Below are 21,529 nucleotides of genomic sequence, written 5' to 3' on the forward strand. Positions count from 1 at the left end.
TTTCACATAACGGAGGTGCCCGTGTGAAAGGGGTCTTAGTTTTGCCCCTCGTGACCATTCAAATGCTATTTGATTTGCCTTAGAGAGTAAAATCTAAAAGCTGATTGGCATTAACTTTTTTTAGTTCCCATTTTGTTCTTTTCAAGTTTTTTTTTTTTTTTAAATGTTTAAATAAAATCAGAAGACCCCGGGAATAAAAGACGGAAGCGACAATAGAGCAGCCTCATTCAATTTAAAGGTTTATTTGTATATATTTGGAGACAGATGAGGACTACAGTATACAATTCCTCAGAAAGCACAAATGTACATTATTTGTATCCTTTAAAAATGTTCTGAAATACTGTACAGCATTACCCAGCTAGCACTGTGTACTTTCAAAGTGCAAAATCTGCTAAACCCTCCAATGACACACCCGTTAGTGAATACAGCTCACCCCCTCATGCCCCACACCTTCACTTTACCATCGGAACTCTGCGCCCACCCCCATACAATCCAGCCTTTGGAAGGACCAATGGTGTTAATCCGGGGTGGGGATCTCCGGACTGTATTGCATAACCCCTGGAAGAGCGAGGTGCCGCTGATTTACTGAAGATGCAGTTAGCAGGCATGTCCCATAACTAAGTGGATGCCAGGCCAAGGAAGAGGAGATTGGAAGGGTTCAAAGCTTTACCCTGTCTTATATTTTTTTGGAACTGGTAGGGGGCGCCACCATTTCTGTGCAGGATGGAGAAGCATGGTTGGTGCTCAGATGTGCAAAGGAAGGTTCTGAATGGGGGCGGAGGGCGGTACCGGACGGGGCTTGATCTCACGGGACTTCATGTAGGAGAGGAACTGTTCTGGGATCTCGGCTAAGACGTCCTTGGCGAGCCGGGCCATGCTGAGAACTTGGTTTCCGGAACGGTCCACATAATCGCGGAATGGCACGAACTGCAGAGAAAAAAAAAAACAGTGAGCCTCAGCAGGAATCTTTCTTCCTAGCCTGCATGTTGTGAAATAAGAAGCAGACCATCAAAATCCCATGACTTAATTTTAGCTGACAATTTCAATTTTTACATATTCATTTTGCAGGAGTTTTTTTTATTATACGTACTTTGAATTACACTGCCAACCTAAATGTCTTTATTCTGGCTTTTGATCAAAACTGTGATTAGCTGATGCTGAGCAGAAAATACTCACCTTTCATTCTCTCTCCTGGGAGGAAAGAAAATACTTGATACTTCTCGGCATGGAGGAGCATGAGATTTGCTTCCCTTCCTCATGTGACAGTGCTCAGTGATTGGCCCAGCTGGGAAAGGGTGGGAAGACAGTCTTCAGTCCTGCGCAAGCTTGGACTACATTGACAAAACTTACATAGGGGCTTCCTTTCCTCATTCTCAACATCTGAACAGAGCAACGATGGAGTGAACTTAAGGTGGATATTTGCTGCTATGGAAGGGGGTATCAAAGAGAACCTGTTGCTGCATGGGCAAAGCTGCTCTCTGTGGGGTATTCTGGGTGACATTTGCCCTGAGGGGCAATCATTCCATCTGTTGGCTTAGATTACGGTGAAGATAGTCACCTGATGCTTACCTCAGGTTTGAGTAGAAGATTTGAGAAGGTTTGAAAAGTCAACCTCGCCGGTAAGTAGGTATCAGTGGTTTTAAAGTAGAGCCATGGCATCCATGTGGATCAAAATTTTTCCTCTTAACTCCAAGCTTTAAAAAAAATTAAGAAAACAGTGGCCCAGCAGTGGTTTTTACTGCAGTATAATCGCCGTCTCCCCAGCGCTGTCTCATATAGACTTAAGTGGTTGTAAAGGCATAAGGTTTTTTACCCTTGTACATTCTTTGCATGAAGGTAAAACTTCTGTGTACTGCTCCCCCCACAATCCCCCCCACCCCTAATACTTACCTGAGCCACTTCTCGATCCAGCGATGTGCACAGGAGCCTCAGCTGTCCTGGGTCTCTCTCTCCTCATTGGCTGAGACACAGCAGCGGGAGCCATTGGCTCCCACTGCTGTCAGTCACAGCCAGTGAGCCAATAAAGAGAGAGCAGGGGGCGGGGCAGAGCCACAGCTCTGTGTCTTATAGACTCCTAGAGCGGGCTTGGGAGGGAGCACGCCCCAGTGCCCCCATAGCAAGCGGCTTGCTATTGGGGGCACTGGTGAAGGGGGAGGAGCCAGGAGCACCAGTAGGGGACCTGAGAAAAATAATTGCACAGAGCAGGTAATTATAACAGGTTTGTTATTAAAAACAGGAAAATTAACAAACCTTTAATATCACTTTAAAGTATATCTATAGGCCAAACTTTCTTTCATTTTGGAGTATGGGAGGGTTATAACCCCTGTAACATTTATTTTTGCCATCTTTGTCCCATTGGGGAGATTTTCCTTCACTTCCTGTCCCATAGCTAAATCAGGAATTGAGAGGAAATCCCTGGAAAATAAGGGAATCTCTGGATGATTTCCCCTCTATTACTTTTCTGGGGACAACCCAAAGTTTGAGACTTTATTTTATTTTTACTTTCAATTATAATGGTAAACAGGAGAAATGGAGAGGGTGACTCTCCCTAACAGGGGTACAGACAGCAATAAAAACTGACAGGTGTTCTAATCTCTCTCTACTCTATCCAAAGCAAAAAAAAAAAAATTGCCTTTAGTTATACTTTAATGCTCTGAAGACTCTTCTGGACTAAATGATGTCCAGCAACATCTAACCCACTTTCTGTGAGCCCAAGCCATCATTCGGCCCACCCTCTGGAATGTACCATCATGTTGGTCTGGACTTACAGTGCTCCTAGACAGAACAAAACTCATATGTCATTGTGTGAGTGTAGCAATGTGCAGGAGTAAGGACCACCTAATGCTGCCACTGAGGAGAAGAGAAAGGATTCATAAGTGACCATCCAGAAGACTAAAGGTGTTTATCATAGGATGTTCTTACGAATGGGTTTGGTGAGGCCTAAAGCCCAGAGTTGGACTTCAAGGACAACTGCACAGAACATATACACCTGTGATTGGTGATAGAACCAGGGCTTTTTTTCTCAGAAAACAGGTGCAGGAACTCAACCACGACCCCTCCCCCCAAAAAAAAACCTCCCCCCCACACTCACACCTTTCAATGTGGGAGGGTCTTAAAGGGGCATTAAAAATCAAGAGTGCAATATGTACAGAGTACAGAGTTCTGGAGGGGTTACACAGAGAGTGCAGAGTTCAGGGGTGTGCTATGTACATAGTGCGGAGTTCAGGGGTGCGCTATGTACATAGTGCATACTTCAGGGGTGCGCTATGTACATAGTGCATAGTTCAGGGGTGCGCTATGTACATAGTGCGGAGTTCAGCGGTGCGCTCTATACATAATGCAGAGTTCTTCTTCCACAACTGCTTACCTCTGCATCCCCATCCCCCTCTCACTTTCACTCCTCTTCTGCTGACCTTGGCGTGCAATCCCCCCACTTCCCCCATCCCATCTTCTCCCCCCTCCTTAAATGCTCCAACATCTTCCACATGTCTTACTTTTGTTGCTGTATTCAGCTGGGGTGTTGGCATCTGCACTGCACCCCAAGCACCTGCATCTCCCTTGTCCCCATCCTGCACTCAGTGGGAGCCGCTCATGAGAACAGATCTGTGGGAGCCATTGGGAGACAAGCGGTCAAGCTGAACTTCTGTTTTTACAAGTGACAGTGGTGAGCAGGGAGCAGAGGGCCTGAGCCAGAGGTGGTGGAATTGAGTTCCACCAAGTTCAAGCTGAAAAAAAGCCCTGGATAGAACCAACACCAAAGCAGCTCAGATAGTTTCTTTAGGTGATGCAGGTCTAAGATACCCTTCCCCTCATCATAATTCACTTTGTCAGGCAATTTTAGGGACTGCCTGTTGAGTGTAGGGACTCCTTTTTATTACTAAAGAGTTTGTGTGTGATTCAGGGCTGGGCAGTCAATACTCCACCGTTGTTGTGTCTGCCCAGGACCATGGACACTGAAGGATCTGCTACTCTCCCACAAGACTGAGTTTGATAGTTTGATAGTGCTTGGATGTCTGATGTGCTATTGGACCCAAGACATTGGCCTGTCACTGGTGTTTACCTGACCTTCATTTAGCATTGTGGAATAAACCAATGCAAAAAACAAATCTTTAATACTAATTACAGTGACCATAGCAGCCCGTCAGGTTTTAGCCTTCTGTAGTCAGGTGGTATGAAATGAACACTAATTGGTTGTTATGGGTCACATCCTTTTCCTCACTTAAAAAAAAAGAATGGAAAGAATGAGGGAATTCTGTAGTGTGGTTGGTCAGTTGTGAAAACCTGGGATAGTTTCAGGGACAAACGTTTCCTGGGACAAGTTGCCATTACTAGGGACTGCAAGGTGCACATTTTCTACTTTACCTGCACAATGTCTCTTTCTGCAAAGCGGCCTCTGGAGGAAACCCGGACTTCATCTCCATCCAGTTCTTCCATAGCTGCAAATACCAAAAACAAGGACTTATTTCAGTGCAGGTATTACAGCAATCTATTGCTTCAGTATACTGGTTACACCTGAATTTTTAATCCATGTCCAGTAGTCCAGTATGTGAAAGTTGTTTTTTACTTTGCGCTCTTCATTCAAAGGAATACGCATGTTATCAGGATATGTCTGTAATAATTACAGCTGAACTCCAGGCCAGTATACATGAAGCAAATTAATTAAATTCACATTGCTCAATCTGGCCCACTCAGGTATTACCCAATGGACCGGGTATATATAACAGGTTTCCTATAAAACTGGCTGTATTATATATATATATGGATATATGGAGTCCAATTATTTAAATGCGTAATAGAAGCATCTTTAATGCCAACTGTTTTTAATGCATTGGTCGATATTGTGCACTTGATTTACAAATCTAGAGATATACCTATAAATCCATTAATACAGCAGTTTCAAGTTAATAAAATAAAATAAAATATAATGAACTCGAAATGAACCTATTTAATGCATTTTTCAAAATATGGGGACATGATCCATAGACTATAATCATACCCAATTTTTTCCAGACAATATAGTCGCCATGGACAGCCCATATTAGTGCCCGTAGGCAGCTGTGGATATATTTTTGCAGTAGTGTTGTAAATATTAAACTGCCTTTTTCGTATTGTCATTTACTATAAGCAATATATAAGCCAGTCCAGTCCAATATGCATATTTAAAATTTTTAGTTATCCGATGCACCCCTATATCACATACTGCATTTTGAGGTTGCTGTTCGGTCTAGGGGGTTATGCCGGGTCTTGTGGTCATCCCCTCCTATCCATCAGGAGAGGATCTGTGTTGGTCAGCAGCAGCAGCGTTCTACTAGCGAGGTGAAATTAACATTTTCTGAACTCCAAGTGTGGTGAGTTCACACTATATACATATATGATCATGAATTGGTATATTATTCATGATGATTGTATATTCTGTACATAGGCATGCGCACCGGGTGTGCCAGGTGTGCCTGGGCACACCCTAATCACCCTGTGCTGTGCAGATTTCCTCTGCTGCTTGGCTGCAGAGAAAGGGACTGGGAAATCTCTGTCCTCATTCCCTTTCTCTGTCTCAAAAGTGAGAATTCAGGGGTCTGTTTAGACCCCTGATATTTCACCGAAGTCCCCCCAATGGGGCTCCTAAAAAAATAGTAAAAAAAACAATAATTATTATTGTAAAGAAATCATTAAAAAAATACAAGTGTAAAAAAGTAATAATAAAAATAAATAATAATAACAATAATAAAAATACTGACACCAATCTCTGCCCTACTGACATCGTCCATTGCTCTACCGACACTGTCCTTTGCCCTACTGCTATATATATATATATATATATATATATATATATATATATATAAAATATATATATATATATATGCATATATACACACGCACATGTCTTTGAACTTTGGGGTGCACACCCTAATACAGTAGGCTGCGCACACCTATGATTCTGTTCCTAACTGTAATTTATCTCTCTAATTCAAGATACAGAAGCTCCTGAAGAAGCGATAATCCTAAATCGCGAAACATGTTGAGCAATTTTTAAAATCTTCAAGGACCTATGAACACCCTAACAGCGAATGCCATATCCCAGTGGAGTTTTTTTTGGCGCTTACTAATACAAGCCCCACAGGAAGTACACAAGTGGCGTCCATTTCTTGGGTTGATCAATGGGTCCCTCCCTTTTTGACAGGCACCCAGCTCCCACTTCCTCCCCTGACGCCGCGGCGCCGAAAAGGAAGTTCACCTCTCCCCCTCCCTCCCTGCAATCTTCTGGGACACGTCACAGGTCCTAGAAGATTGCCTGGCCATTCACAACGTGCAGCGCAGCTCATGCATGCGTAGTGTGTGCCCGGCTTTGAAGCCACAGCCGGGCGCCCACAGTTACAATACTGGAGAGGAAGGGGAGAGAAGCGAGGATTTGTGCGCCCGCATCGCTGGACCCTGGGACAGGTGAGTGTCTGCTTATTAAAAGTCAGCAGCTACACTTTTTGTACCTGTTGACTTTTAAATGGGTGGAACTCCGCTTTAAGTCTATGCACGGCAGCACACTTCAGTGCATTATAGTGCATTAGAATGTGCTCAGCAGCACGAAAACTCAACACGTCCTATTTTTTTTTTTTTAATGCGCACTAATGTGTTGCATTGGTGTGAACTGAAGCATTAGGGCATTAAGCAAATTGCCTTGTCTATGCTTCCGGACTGCATTGGGCAATGCCACCCAAAGCTGCTGGTGTCAAGCAAGCCCTAAGGGTTTGATTTACTAAAGGCAAATAGACTGTGCAATGTGCAGTTGCTCTCTGCATGTATAGTTGCTTCAGAGCTTAGTAAATAAGCAGAAGCTCTGCTGACTTCCATCATCCAATCATGTGCATGCAAAAATGCTTTTTTTTTAAATTTTCCTTGTAAGTGATTGGGTGATCTTTGCAAAATGAAGCTTTACCTCATTTACTAAACTCTGGAGCAACTGCACTTGCCTAGGGCCATGCAGGTGACAGGATCAGAGAGCAGACTCACCGGACTCAGCACCTGCATTTTGAGACATAGGGGTTGGTTTACTAAAGGCAAATAGACTGGGCACTTTGCAAAGTGCAGTTGCACTCTTCAGGAGCAGTTGCTCCAGAGCTTAGTAAATGAGCAGAAGCTCTACCGACTTTCATCAGCCAATCATGTGCAAGCAAAAATGCAGTTTTTTTTTTTTTTTTTTTTTCCTTGCACGTTATTGGATATTCTTTGCATAGTGAATCTTTACCTCATTTACTAAGATCTGGAGCAACTGCACTTGCAGAGTGCACAGTCTATTTGCTCTTAGTAAATCAACCCCACTGTGGGCTCGCCTCCTCCGCTGACCTCGTGCCCGCCTCCCCAGCTGTGCCCACCTCCTCCGCTGTGCCCTCCTTACAGGCTGAGCTGCTGCTAACCTCCTATGCAGCAACTATGACGGATGTCCTCCATGGCTACTGCTTTCTCTGCAGTCAGTCAGCACCCCAGCCCTCTTGTAGGGCCTCTCGTGTTCCCCAGCCAGGGTAATGGTGAAGCCAGCAGCCGTGGCTGTGGCCCCATGCAGCAGTGCGCCCTAGGCGGCTGCCTAGTTCGTCTAGCGGGAGCGCCGGCTCTGCCCCTAAGTGTCCGAATTGATCTAAAGCCTCACCACTGGCCACCAGTAGAACCTATGTCTGGAGCTCACGTTTCTTTAGCCAACCTATAGGCATTTAAAACATTTTGATGGCTGTTCTGAGAGCATATATAAGCTGCCTCTGCTAACCTCTCCCTCTGGCAATGTTAGCTGCCTAGCTGTTAAACTGATTCAATGGCTTCAACCCTTTCTGGAACAAGAAAGCAGATTAGCAGTTCAGATTTCACCCCGACTTTGTTATCTACATTGACGCACAAAGTACCAATGCCAGAAACAGCTCCTGTAAGTAACCAGCATTCTCAAAGGAAGACCAGCGATGGCTATAAAGAAATGTTTAGGGGAACTATGCTGGAACACCAGTTAAGTTTTACAGTCTAGAAGAATACGGAGCAATCTTCCACTCAAATTCCATAAAATATAGAAGATTGTCGCCATTTACACAGAAAGATTCATCTCATGGTTAATACATATAGACTCGTATCCGGTGACAGCTGTGTGTTGAAGGTGGCCATCTACTCTATTATGATACACAATGGTATAAAGAGATACTATAGTCGGCTTCGGTAAATACTACCTACAAGACATCTCTCCCTGGTGGGTACATTTTATATGAGTATATGTGAAGCAAGATGGGTCATTTCTATAGTAACAGTCTCAGGGTTCCGTAGAATCTTGCTGCGGAGACACTGGTATAGATTTTCGCTCACAGAGGGGGATCTGCTGCCAGGAGACAATGTACAGACTGCAAATTGAAAAGCTGTATAGCTTGAAAAGTTGATTATCTCACTACCTTCCCTTACACATATTGGTAAAAAGAGGGAGCGGGGCTTTAAAGAAGTCCCTGCTTAGCGCTGATCACATGTGAAATGGTCGATTGTTCATATGTGAAATAGGCAAACATACCTTTCTGTGAACAATTACTGCTCTTTTGTGAGGCTCATGCCTCTAGCTGACCCTTTGGCTTCAGTGCTTTAGAGCCCTTTCACACTGAAAGCGCCCGGGCGTCGGCGGGAAGGCGTCGCTATTTATAGCGCCGCTTTACCGTTGTTTTAGCGGTGCTATTCGGCCTCTAGCGGGGAGGTTTTAACCCCCGCTAGCGGCCGAAAAAGGGTTAAAACTGGCCGCAAAACGCTGCTGCAGTTTGCCAAGTTTGCTGGCGGTACGGCGACGCTGCCCATTGATTTCAATGGGCAGGGGCGCTATAGGAGCGGTGTATTCACTGCTCCTATAGCGCTGCAAAGGCTTTTTGTGATGCCCTGCCAGCGCAGCACCCCTGTGTGAAAGCACTCAAGGCTGAGGCTTTTTTCCAGGCACTTTTTTAGCGCTAAAGCGCCTGAAAAACGCCTCCAGTGTGAAAGGGGTCTAAAAATGGAACTTCTGCCAATCTGCTTCCCCCTCCCCCCTCTGGTGCCACATTTAACACCTTTTGGGGGGGGGGGGTACCTGTTTTTAACAGGTACCCTTCTCCACTTCCGGGAGACGGTGCCGCTGCGCCATCCCTCGGAAGTTTGGCCCCTCTCCTCCTTCCCCCACCAATTAGAAAGCACAGCACACTTTGCGCATGCGCAGAAGGGAACTGGCTGACAGGCTTCACGGCCAGTTTCCCTTACGGCGAATGGCGGCTGCAGCACCCGACAGCCGATCCAAAAATCGGCTGGGGTGCCGACATCGTTGGCTCCCTGGACAGGTAAGTGTCTATATATTAAAAGTTAGCAGCTACAGTATTTGTAGCTGCTGACTTTTAATTTTTTTTTTTTTCCCTGGCTGGAACACCACTTTAAAGCTCAACTACCACTTTTCACATATTTATTTGTAAAAAGTTTTGAAAACCGTTTATCATGATGGGCCCCTCCAACAGCTCTGTTCTCTGCAAAGTCTATGTACAGCAAAGTGATGATGTCACTGCGACATTCACAGGGTACTATCTGGGTCTGCAAAGGGATATGGTGCACACAAAGTGAATGGACAGGTGGCAACCCTAACGATGCTATGAAGGCGATGAGAGGGTGAGGTGTTCTGTAGTTCTGCCCTAAGAGTGACAACACTGCTCCTCTATAGATACACTATAGTGTGAGCATTGTCACCCTAGAACAGGAAGTGTGTTACTGGCAGGATCACCAGCTAAAAATAAAGGGAGCAAAAGCATGAACAAAAAAAAAAGAACACTAATGCAGCTACCACATCTTTGAATTTTTTAAACTCTAATATGCTACATCTTTGTTTTTGGATTTACACGGTGAAGAATTAAACAAGAAAAGTAGCCTGCCCCTTTAAACAATCAGCAATGCATTTCCTGGTGGTCCCTACTGTGAACTTAATAATGTAAAAAAGGCAATTTCCCCGGAATGAGTGAGGAAGTGAGATTAATACAGCAGTAAAGGGTTGGTCATGCTGGGTATTGTTCTGCTGTGTCCATGCATAATGCAGACACTGTGTGATAAAGACACATTATGTGACATTATCTCGGAGCTGCCAGTAATAAAGGTTCTTTAATAAAGACCTCCTCTCTCTCCTGTGGGAGCCATACACTTGGACAAAGCATGTGAGTCAGCACCTTCTCCCTCCATAAGCCACACTGAAACTTATCATCCATATTAACAAAGGCTAATGCGCCTTTTTTTAATTTTCTCACTAATTATTTTATACACTTGGGGAGCGGAAGGAGATAAATGTGCAATCGTTTGGTTACAGCTGAAGACAGTGCAGCAGCTGAAACTTAAAGGGGTTGTAAAGGCAGAAGGCTTTTTTTTTGTCTTCGTGCATTCTATGCATGAAAATAAAAAAAACCTTTTGTGTGTAGCAGCCACCCCAGCAACCCCAAATGACTTACCTGAGCCCCATCTCTCTCCAGCAATGTCCACGAGTGTCTAAGCTGTCTCGGACACTCCTCTTGATTGGCTGAGACACAGCAGCGGCGCCATTGGCTCCCGAGGCTGTCAATTAAAGTCGGTCAGCCAATCAGGGGAGAGAGGGGGCGGGGCCAGGTCAGGGCTTCTGGTCTGAATGGATACACGGAGCTCTGACTCGGCTCGGGTGCCCCCATAGAGAGCTGCTGGCTAAGGGGCACTTGATAGGAGGGAGGGGCCAGGAGCAACAAATAGGGACCCGAGAAGAGGAGGATCGGGGCTGCTCTGTGCAAAACCAACTGCACAGAGGAGGTAAGTGTAACATGTTTGTTATTTAAAAAAAAAAAGAAAAAAACGAGACTTTACAATCACTTTAATAAATAAAGAAAAGCTAAAAGTACCAGGATTGTCCTGTCAGTAATCTGCCAATGCACAGGGTTGTATATGGGGATCAAGTGCCTTCATTACCATTTTGTTTTGAATGTACAATATGTAAAGCACTGCATAAAATGATTAAGCTATATAAAGACCTGTAATAAATCATAATAAATAGTTTATCAACGCATAGGAAATAAAAAAAATAGAGAAAATGTGGTTGATTTACTAAGGCTGGGTTCACATATGTGGCGCTGCTTTTTGCAGTCCGGGGTCCGCTGCGTTCCTGTTCACCGGTTCAGGTGGCATTCAGAGGCAATTTTTTTTTTGCCTGAATTTGCACCTGAACCGGACCCAAAAACGCACAGGGCCCTTTTTGAAACCGCATCACGCAGGCGCCCCCGGACAAGTGTGAACCGGCTCCATTGAGAGACGGTCACATTCACATGTCATGTGAATTGGATGCGAGTTAAAACTCATCCAATTTGCATATATATATGTGAACCCAGCCAAAAGGAGTAGGGTATGTTCACTCAGCAAAATATGAAGCTGCGTTCACTTTGAATACCCAATCATATGCAAGGAAAATTCAATCAAACAGGAATTTTGCTAAAATTTGATTGGATGACTTGGGTTCCCCTAATTTTATAGGTCTAGTTTGCATTTACTGCTAAATATAAAGGGGTTGATTTACTAAAGGAAAATAGTCTGCCCTTTGCAAAGTGCAGTTGCTCCAGAGCTTAGTAAATGAGGTAAGGCTTCACTTTGCAAAGAATATCCAATCACATGCAAGGAAAAAAAAAAAATACATTTTTGCTTGCACATGGTTGGATGATGGAAGTCAGCATAGCTTCTGCTCATTTACTAAGCTCTGGAGGAACTGCTCTTGCAGGGTACAACTGCACTTTGCAATGTGCACAGACTAGTTGCCTTTAGTAAATCAACCCCAAAGTCTCCACTACCTTAGGCTAGGTTAACACTTTGGGGTTGATTTACTAAAAGTAAATAGACTGTGCACTCTGCAAGTACAGTTTCTCCAGAGCTTAGTAAATGAGGTAAACCTTCACTTTACAAAGAATACCCAATCATGTGCCAGGAAATTTAAAAAAAAACAAAACAGTATTTTTGCTTGCAAATGATTGGATGATAGAATTCAGCAGAGCTTTTGCTCATTTACTAAACTCTGGAGCAACTGCACTTACAGAGTACAACTGCACTTTGCAAAGTGCACAGTCCAGGGTTTATTTACTAAAGGCAAATCCACTTTGCACTGCAAGTGCGCTTGGAAGTGCACTTGGTAGTGCAGTCACTGTAGATCTGAGGGGGACATGCAAAGAAAATAAAAAACATAATTTTTGCTTGTACATGATTGGATGATAAAATCAGCAGAGCTTCCCCTCATTTCAGATTTACCCCTTAGATTTAGAGCGACTGCACTTCCAAGTGCACTTGCAGTGCAAAATAGATTTGCCTTTAGTAAATTAACCCCACTGTGTGTGTTGAGAACAACATGCACAGAAACATGCTTGTAAGGGGTAGGATAGGTGTTGTGATAGACAGATGACTTCTCCTCCATATGTTCCCCATTAACTCGTTGGGCGCCAAATTTGGGTCACACAGGAGGCCTACCCCGGGGTGGATTCTTCTGGGCTACACCAGGCAGCAAGAAGGGTCAGTTGGGCGCCAAGTGTGGTTCACACAGAAGGCCTACCCAGGGGTGGATTCTTCTGGGCTTAGCCAGTCGGCAAGAAGGCTCAGTTGTTATACCACAGGGATTACACCTTACCCAAAGACATGCTCGTCAGGGACCAGACAAGGGCTGTGGTCATATGAAAGTCAAACATTAAGGCAGACCTCCAATTCAAAGATGAGCCACTTGTGTGCAGTATTATGTGGAGTTCTTCCAAAGATGGCTTCCCATATTCTACACACTTGAACATGTGGTTGTGTTGCATTAGGAGGGACACACAAAGCCTATGCCTACTCTACCAGTCAGCGTACCTCTGCTACCTTACACTCAGTAACAGAATGGAGCACACAGCGTGGATCTCATGCGTGCTCACTTAACTCTTGTTCTTCTGTACCCAGTGATCAGGCCATTGCTATCTGTAATGCTAATCCACACCCGGGGACCGATGGAGATGGACAGCTAGAGAGGGAGCCATAACACTGGCCCCTCTCGCTGCCGGAGAACCTGTTGCCTTAGCAGGTACCAGGCCAACGACTGGTTGCAATTAAAGTGGTTCTAAAGGCAGAAGGTTTTCTTATCTTAATGCATTCTCTGCACCTTCTGTGTGCCTCAGCCCCCCTAATACTTACCTGAGCCCCATCTCTATCCAGTGATGTTGCAGGAGGCATTCGGCTCCTGATTGGCTAAGACACAGCAGCGGGCACCATTGGCTCCCGCTGCTGTCAATCAAAGTCAGTGAGCCATGGTGGAGAGTGAGGGGGCGGGGCCAAGCTGTGGCTCCATGTCTGTATGGACACAGAGAGCAGTGGCTAGGCTCGGGTCCCCCCATAGCAAACTGCTTGCTGTGGGGGCACTTGGCAGGAGGGAGGGGCCAGGATCGCCGGCAGGGTACCCGAAAAGAGGAGGATCCGGGCTGCTCTGTTCAGAACCATTACACAGAGCAGGTAAGTATAACATGCTTGTTATTTAAAAAAAAACATTTTAAAAGATTTAAGTATCACTTTAACCTTATGTTGCTGTGATGTTACTAGAACCTTTTGGTGTGCTGTAGTAAACCCAAACTCTTGTATGTGCGCCAGGACCCCATGTGCACCCCTTGAGTAAGTTCAGACCAGGCTTTGTGTGGTTAACAACTTTTACTAAAAGTTCAACATGATAAACACAACATGTCGGGACGTCCTTTCCCTATCTAACACTAACGGTGGCTGCCCCAGGGTACCTGCATAGGTAAAGTACTTGTGGGTGAATTCCATAGCTGGCACGTCTCAATGGTTGGACCCCAAAAGCCCACAAACGTGAGCAGGAAAGCAAAGAGGTGTTAACCCCTTCCCCCCTTAACCAGGGCAGCCACCCCAGTCTGGCTAACATGAACACAGTAGGCAACCTACCTACATGCTGCCTATTAGCAGATGTGTGGCAGTGACATTAATTGTTAATAGCACCCCCAGGCATTTGCTAATGTGTACCTTGCCGTTTAGTGCGGCACATTTTTGGAAAAGGGTCCAGGACTTCTTTTCTGCGTTTCTCGTGCATAGAGTAGCCCATTCAAATGAATATGCTGCACTACACGCAATGCACGGAAATTTATGCGTAATCTGTATGGTGTGAATCTAGCCTTAGTGAATCCAAAACAGCTGTTTTGGCCACAGGGGGCCATGACGATATATGTACATATTTTCAGTGTACTTGAGATCAGACCACTCTTCAGAATGTAGTGGGTAAAAATGTAACTGTTAAAATGGAGCGCAAACCAGAACAAGATTGAAAAGTACTTCTTTAGCTCACAACAAACATTACAATCCTCTTTTAGATCTACCAACAAGCATGTAGTGCAAAGGCCTGCCTGGATACAAATTACCGGGGTAGATTAGTTAGTTTCTCAGAGAACAGGTGTAGGTACTCCCCTCTTCTAAGTCACTCCTTGTCTCCACCCCTTACCAGTGGTGGCCGGTGGAATTTTTGGGGGGGCGGCAAACAGTATGCCATCCCCCCCTGGTCAGTCGGTAGCACTTACCCCATCACCGGCGGCTTCCCTTGCTCGGCAGCGGAGGCCTCCCGTTCTCCTGCTCCTCACGGGTCATCATGGCGACGGCTGAGGCTGCTTCCGTTTCCTCCCTCCTCCTCGGGAGCCAATCAGGAGTCCTCTCTTTTCGGCCAATTGGAAAACGGGTCTCACACCCGCTTCTGATTGGCCGGAGTGAGGATCAGTGTTTCAACAGCGAATGTTCAATCGCTGTTGTAACACACCTGGGTGGGATCGGAGTGCATTCTCTGTGACCCAAGCCCACCCTATTTTGAAGCCTATTAGAGCCTCTGGCTCTAATAGTAGGGAACCGGGAAGTGAAGCCGCAACGCTTCACTTCCTGATTCCCTCACCTAGGATGGCGGTGGCAGCTGCCGAGAACGGAGCGGGTTCTCGGCGTCCCCTGCCGACATCGCTGGACCCTGGGACAGGTGAGTGGGCATGTATTAAAAGTCAGCAGCTGCAGTATTTGTAGCTGCTGGCTTTTAATATTTTTTTTTTTTGGCGGTGTGGGTGAACTCCCGCTTTAAGGATAATATAAAAAACAGTAAAATAAATCCCCTGAAGCCGGCAACAATAGCCCCCAAGCAACAACAGATTCCTCCAGCAACAATAGAACCCCTGCAACAAAATACCCCTAACAACAGATCCGCCCCCAGGAACAATAAAACCCCACCAGCAACAATAGATCTCCCAACAACCAGAATTAATAGACCCTCCAGCAGCCAGCAACAAAAGACCCCTCCCTCAACAGTAGAACCCCCCCAGCAACAATTGTCCCCCCAGCAATATAAGCACCTCCCCCCAACAGACCCCCTCCCTCATCAATAGATCACCCAAGCAACAATCGCTCCTCCAGCAACCAGCATCATTGGACCCTCCGGCACACCCCAACACCCCTTGTCATTAGATACATTCAGTGCAGGAGGTGCCGGAGCGGCGTTCCCCTGTGTTTCTGCTGAAAAAAAGTCCTGGTCAGAAATACCAATATATGAACTTTTAAGGTGCCCAAGGATCACAACAAGGTTTTACCAGTTAGGAACAGATTTTTATTTACATGTATGATATAAAATCATCACTTACATTATTAAAACATGAAATATATATTAAATCCTCCTTTTTGAATGGATTCCCCTAACAAATGTCTTACAGCATCCCACATGCAGTATACACACTCAGTATTGTATAGTCAGATTGTAACATGTATGGTGACCCTATGGGTACTATCTACAGACCACATCCCAATTGTTGGGGAAAGTGAAGCAGAGCAGAGGTTAACACAGTTCGGGAAAAGCCGGTCGGATCCCCAGGTGCTGAGTACAGTCTTTTGGGTCAGCTCTTAAAATCTGCAGATTTTTGATCTGGAGCTTAAGGAGGGCCTCTGGGGATCAACTAGCTATTATAAAACAGCTGTGCTTAGAGGAAACACCAAACACACAGCAAAAATGCCAAATACAGCTCAAACTTATAAAATGCCATAAAAAAAAGTTTATTAGTGCAAATAAGCAAAATGAAAGTAGTCACAACTTAGAATGACTGGACCAAAGATTCAGGGGTGGACCCAGATTGCTCAAGTCTGGGGTACTGCTACAAATATTGATGTTCAATAGTTGGGATTTGTGGCTAGTTGCTACCAGGCCACATGCACACTAGGCATTTAGCTTGGTACGACCAAGCTCGGTGTTTTACTGTGCCTCATTGCCTACAGCCTATGAAAGACTGAAAGGCACTGTGGCTGGGCAGTGCTGAACGCTTTACCAAGCGGTACTTGGGTTTAGGGCCCTATGTGTTCAGGGACATAGACAGCAAAGCAGAATACTTTCCGGTAAAATGGCAAGGGTGGTTTATCAAGAGGCATAAGGGGTTATTTACTAAAATTGGAGAGTGAAAGATCTGGTGCAGCTCTGCATAAAAACCAATCAGCTTCCAGGTTTTATTGTCAAAGCTTAATTGAACAAGCTGAAGTTAGAAGCTGATTGGCTACCATGCACATCTACACCAGATTCTAAGGGTACCGGTTTTTAGTAAATCTCCCCCACTGTCACTTCACTCTGAATGGCCAAAGTGACAGCGTCTCTTTAAAGCTGGCTATGCATTGTTTGAATATTGGCTTAGCTACTTGGTGGGTGGCCCCGTCAGCCCCCTCCACCTAATATGCTTCATATAAAAACTGAAGGAGCCAGACAAAAAATTGTCAGCCTAACAGCAGCCGCTGTTTGGGTATTCTAATAGCCGCCAATGATTGTCAGAATAGAATTGCCCAGATGGAAGTTTTGCCTATCCACGCTGTATAGTTTTCCCTACTCTAAGGCCTAATACCCACTGAACATTTGCTTTGCTCCTCTGAATGGCAGGAGAAAATCTGCTTAAAGCATGTGCTAGTATGCATCACGTACTAGCACATTATAATGGACTTACCTTAAAACTAAGCCCTCGAGCAGTGCGCTGTCAGCGATGACAGGGCTTGCATCTTCACCTGGTCTTCCTTCTGGGTTTGCAGGCTCTGGACATTTGAAGGGCCAGACTGCAATAATGTCACTCCCATGCACGTGCACGGGCGCCGCGGGCGCGGCTCAGCTCTCTTAATGGACGGCATGCCGGCTGCCATTAAGGTAGATATCTCCTAAACTGAGCACGTTTAGGAAATATTTACTGTACTTACAGATAAGTCTTTTCTAGGCTTACCTGTAGGTATAAATAAAAAGGTGGACTTTACAACCACTTTAAAAAACATGCCTAAAGACACATTTCACATGCATTTAGGAGTAACAAGCATTATTGGATTCAATTGACCTGAATATTGCTTTATTCTGGCCATTGTAATGCATTAATGCTCGTACACATCTAGCGGACTGGTAATAGGTAGGGGTAAAAATGCTCCAATACCAATCCAATACCAATACGTTCAGGCTCGGTTCTTTAGGCTGACAGTGGGATTCCCCCACTGACAGCTAAAATGTAAAAAAAAAAAGCTCGCATTTAACGGTTGTTAAGGAGTGGGGCCGCCACGTCCTTAACAACGGATGACACATTCAGCTGTCAGTGGGGTTCCCCTGTTGACAGCTGAAGTGTAAACTGAAGTCCTGGCAATTGGAGCTGTCAAAAAAAAAAAAAAGTAGCCAGGGAATGTTTATCAATAATATTGCTCAGCCCCTCAGCTGAAAGATAAAAAGAAACATTGTTTCTTTTTGTATCTTACTGTTTTTCTTCATCTACAGATCAAAGGGATGAACTTCAATCTGCAGATGAAGTCAGTTTAAAGCAAACTGTCAAGGATTGACATGTTACTCTGTTTAACCCCCTCATTAACCCTTAATTTACTCTAATCAGCCTTACTTTAACTTCTTATTCTCCTCCCTTATTTTCCTGCTGTTTTCTTTTTCTTTTTTATGTTTTAATTTTATACACTATTAATAATTAAAACTTTTTTTTGGTTTGCTTAGTTGATATTTTTACACCTTTAACATATATTTTACGCATTGAAAAAAGCGCATAATTAATAATAAAAAAATGATTTCATTTGTAAATACATTTTCAATGCTTTCAACCATTGCTGACAGCTGAAGTATGAACAAAACAGTTACGGTAGGTATCAGTAATTGGTATCGGTGAGTACTAAATAAAAAGTATCGGTACTCATTGTAAGAAAAATGGTATTGGTGCATTCCTACTAAAAGCCAGATCATTTTTTTTTGTTTTTTTTACTATATAAACCGAGGCTGAAATGCTATGAACTAAGAGGTTATGAGTAAAATGCATCAAAATGAATTTGTAAGTCCAATGGAAGCATGTAGGAATTTTAAGGAGAACAGAAGAAATCATTGCACTCTCTCTCTACATTACAGCAGCACCATCTCCGGCCGGTTTAATACACGACATTCAGTCTTCTTTTACTTCATATTAGTATTCACAATGTGTGAACGATTTGCATCTAGATTTGTGAATGTCACAGTTTCACCCTTCATGTAAAGGCTATAATTTTCCTAACATTTTTCCGCCAAAGTTAAACGAGCTGTAGGTTTTCAAATCATGGCAACCCATCTTATGCGTTACTTACCTACTAATTTGGGAGCGAGCCATGTAAATTCGGGTCACTTGTCGATGATGAAAATATATCTCCTCAGTAACTAATTCAATTTAAGACTAAAGAGATGAATATATCTCCTTTCCCTATACTTTTCAGATAAGTATGGTAAGTGAATCAAAGCAGTTTTGAGAATTGAAGGTGGCTAGCCAAAGGAGGCATCTGCACTGGGCATCCAAAGAATTAGGGGCTTATAGTCAGAGAGTTTAACTGTGACATTGCTAAAAAAAAAAAAAAAGTTTTTTTTAATCTAATGAAATTTTGTTTTATTGTTATATAGAAAACAATTTTTATAGTTATTTTATTGTTTTATTTCAGTTTTATAAGTGAAGAATGCTAATTCACAGCATTGTACTTATTACTGGGCATCACTGCTGGCATACTAGGCACACATGGGGCAACCTTGTGTCCGTGAAGATATATGATGTTAATGATTAAATATCACAGAAGGCTACAATTAGTTTCTTTTTAACGTGTAGGTAAACCCATAAAATTAACTTTTCTTTTTTCCTGTTATCATGTTTCTTTTTGATCTGTTATGAGTACCAAAGAAAGCAATTTATTTAATCTGTTCAAAAAGTGCAAAAAATTATCAGTTATTTCTGCCAGAAATCGGCAGTGGGCTGATAATTCCTGTACTGTGCTGACAACACTGGGGGGGGGGGGGGGGGGGGTTGACTTACTAAAGGCAAATAGACTTTGCACTTTGCAAAGTGCATTTTCACTCTGCAAGTACAGTTGCTCCAGAGCTTAGAAAATGAGGGGGAGCTCTGCTGACCACACCCCCCCCAACTAAGTGATAAGCCTCCCCTCAGGTGATGAGCTGCACCCCCCCTGCGACAGGCTGTACCCCCCCCCATAACCACCAACCACCCCCCCCCCATGGAGGGGTTGACTTCCAAGCAGCCGGTCCCTATTGCGGGGACCGCTACTGTATATAGTCTTCCTAAAGTGTATTTAAAACGACTTTTTTTTTTGCTGCCTTTGTTCCCCTGGAGTGATTATTTTCTTTCACTTCCTGTCCTGAACACACAAAGGGGAGGAAATCTCTCCAAAGAATACAGAATTCCCATGTTAGAGCGTATGTCATAGGTACCCACATTGAAGGGATTTTTTTGTGAATCTTTTGCAAAGTTTCTTATCAATGGACTGCCCAACCTCATCAATAAAGAACCTGCCTATAAAGATGAATTGGCAGCATATCGTTTTGGGAGTTTGCTGGGAGTCTTGTGACTTCTCTCAGCAGCTCCCACACTACTCCTTCTGTGACTGCGAAGGTATAAGTGTCCATTGGAAAAGTTACAATAAAAAAAAAAGTCAACAAATTTGCAAAGTGCGCTTTGGTTCTGCTCCCTTTTAACGATCCAGGTACTAATGCTGGCCATACATGTTTTATCTCATAATCACTTTTATTAAAGAATTATTTAAATCAACAGCATCACACAATCATTTCCATGCTTGACCCATTATTTCTCCGTAATGATCCTTCCTGGCGGAAAATCCAATCTTATTTGGCCGCATTAATCTTTTTTCTTTCGTGTGCGTTGAACAATGGTTTGAAACATTGACGGTGTATCCATAAGGGTGCACGGGCGCCGCCCCCTCTCTCCTGTCACCCCCTCTAGCACCAATAGATAGATTCACGCATTGCATGAATCTATCTATGGCCGCCGCTGCTACCCCCTATTCAAGCGCCCGACCCTTTTCGGGTGCAGGGCACCTGAATTACAGTGGCGGGGGGTGTTTTTGAAGCACCTGATTCGAGCATCAGCTTTAAAAGTGCTGGGCGCTCGCAGGTCACTCAGCTGTGTTAGAAAAGCAAATGAATATTCGCTTTCCTGACACTAAACCGCCTCTCGGCCAATCAGGTGCTCAGATCTGTTACCTGTCACCTGATTGGCTGAAATGACAGGCGCTGTGATTGGACGCCAGGCATCCAATCATAGCAGAGGATGGGAAGAGAGGATGGGAGAAGACATTGAGGAACTGTCCCACCGAGACAGGTAAGTGCAGACGGCGAGCCGGCAGGGGGCACACTGGCAGCAATTGATATGGCACAGTGGCTGCGTTTGATGGAGCACAGTGGGAGCAATTGATGAGCACAGTAGGAGCAATTGATGGGCACAGTGGCTGCGTTTGATGACACAGTGGTGGCAATTGATGGGTACAGTGGCTGTGTTTGATGGGCACAGTGGCTGCGATTGATGGCACAGTGGCTGCGATTGATGGTACAGGGAGGCTGCAATTGATGGGGTTTTTTTCAGAATTTTTCAGTTTGTTTGCGCCCCCCCAAAAAATGTTGAGCACCAGCCGCCACTGATTTGAAATAACTGAATCTATGATCGATTACCTATTATTCTAACCTTACCTTATGATGGGGGCATAACTGTAAATCATAGAGCTACCTGACAAAATCTGAATGCCCTCACCCGGTTAAAGTTGCCCACACAGAAAAAAAAAACCCTTGAAAAGGAAGATAGAACAGTACTATTATGCCAATGTGGTGCCACATCCAATATCAAACAAAAAGAGAAAATCCCTTAAGGTGGACTTTAAAGGCACCACTGAATTTATAGAAAATTGAAGAGTATTGAAAGTATTAATAAATTATATATATATATATATATATATAATAATAATATAAATGCATTCCATATTTTAGCTGTCGTGTAACTATGAATAAATACATTTTTGTACTATAATACTTTCAATACTCTTCAATTGCCTATAAATTCAGTGTGCCTTTAAAGTCCACATTAAAGGATTTTCTCTTTTTGTTTTTTTATTTCTGAAAATTGGGGTGGATCTTCCTGTCTTACTAGGAAGTACAGTAAAACCTTGGTTTGAGAGTGTTTTACAAGACAAGCAACATTTTTAAATACATTTTGAC

At 44.0% G+C, this 21,529-nt stretch overlaps 1 protein-coding gene across 1 annotated transcript in view; it reads right to left on the reverse strand.

Moving 5' to 3' along the window:
- Window positions 1-222: 222 nt before the first annotated feature.
- The window catches only part of CPNE9 (copine family member 9), a 468,155-nt gene continuing 446,848 nt past the window's right edge, over window positions 223-21,529 (reverse strand). The window contains exons 21-22 of the mRNA XM_073591994.1: window positions 4,363-4,436; window positions 223-927 (exon numbers count right to left, since the gene is read on the reverse strand). Of these exons, the coding sequence (XP_073448095.1) occupies window positions 745-927; window positions 4,363-4,436 (257 nt within the window). The 3' untranslated portion in view covers window positions 223-744. The remainder of the gene's footprint in view (window positions 928-4,362; window positions 4,437-21,529) is intronic.

Source organism: Aquarana catesbeiana, linkage group LG07 (assembly GCF_042186555.1).
Source record: "Aquarana catesbeiana isolate 2022-GZ linkage group LG07, ASM4218655v1, whole genome shotgun sequence".
NCBI lineage: Eukaryota > Metazoa > Chordata > Amphibia > Anura > Ranidae > Aquarana > Aquarana catesbeiana.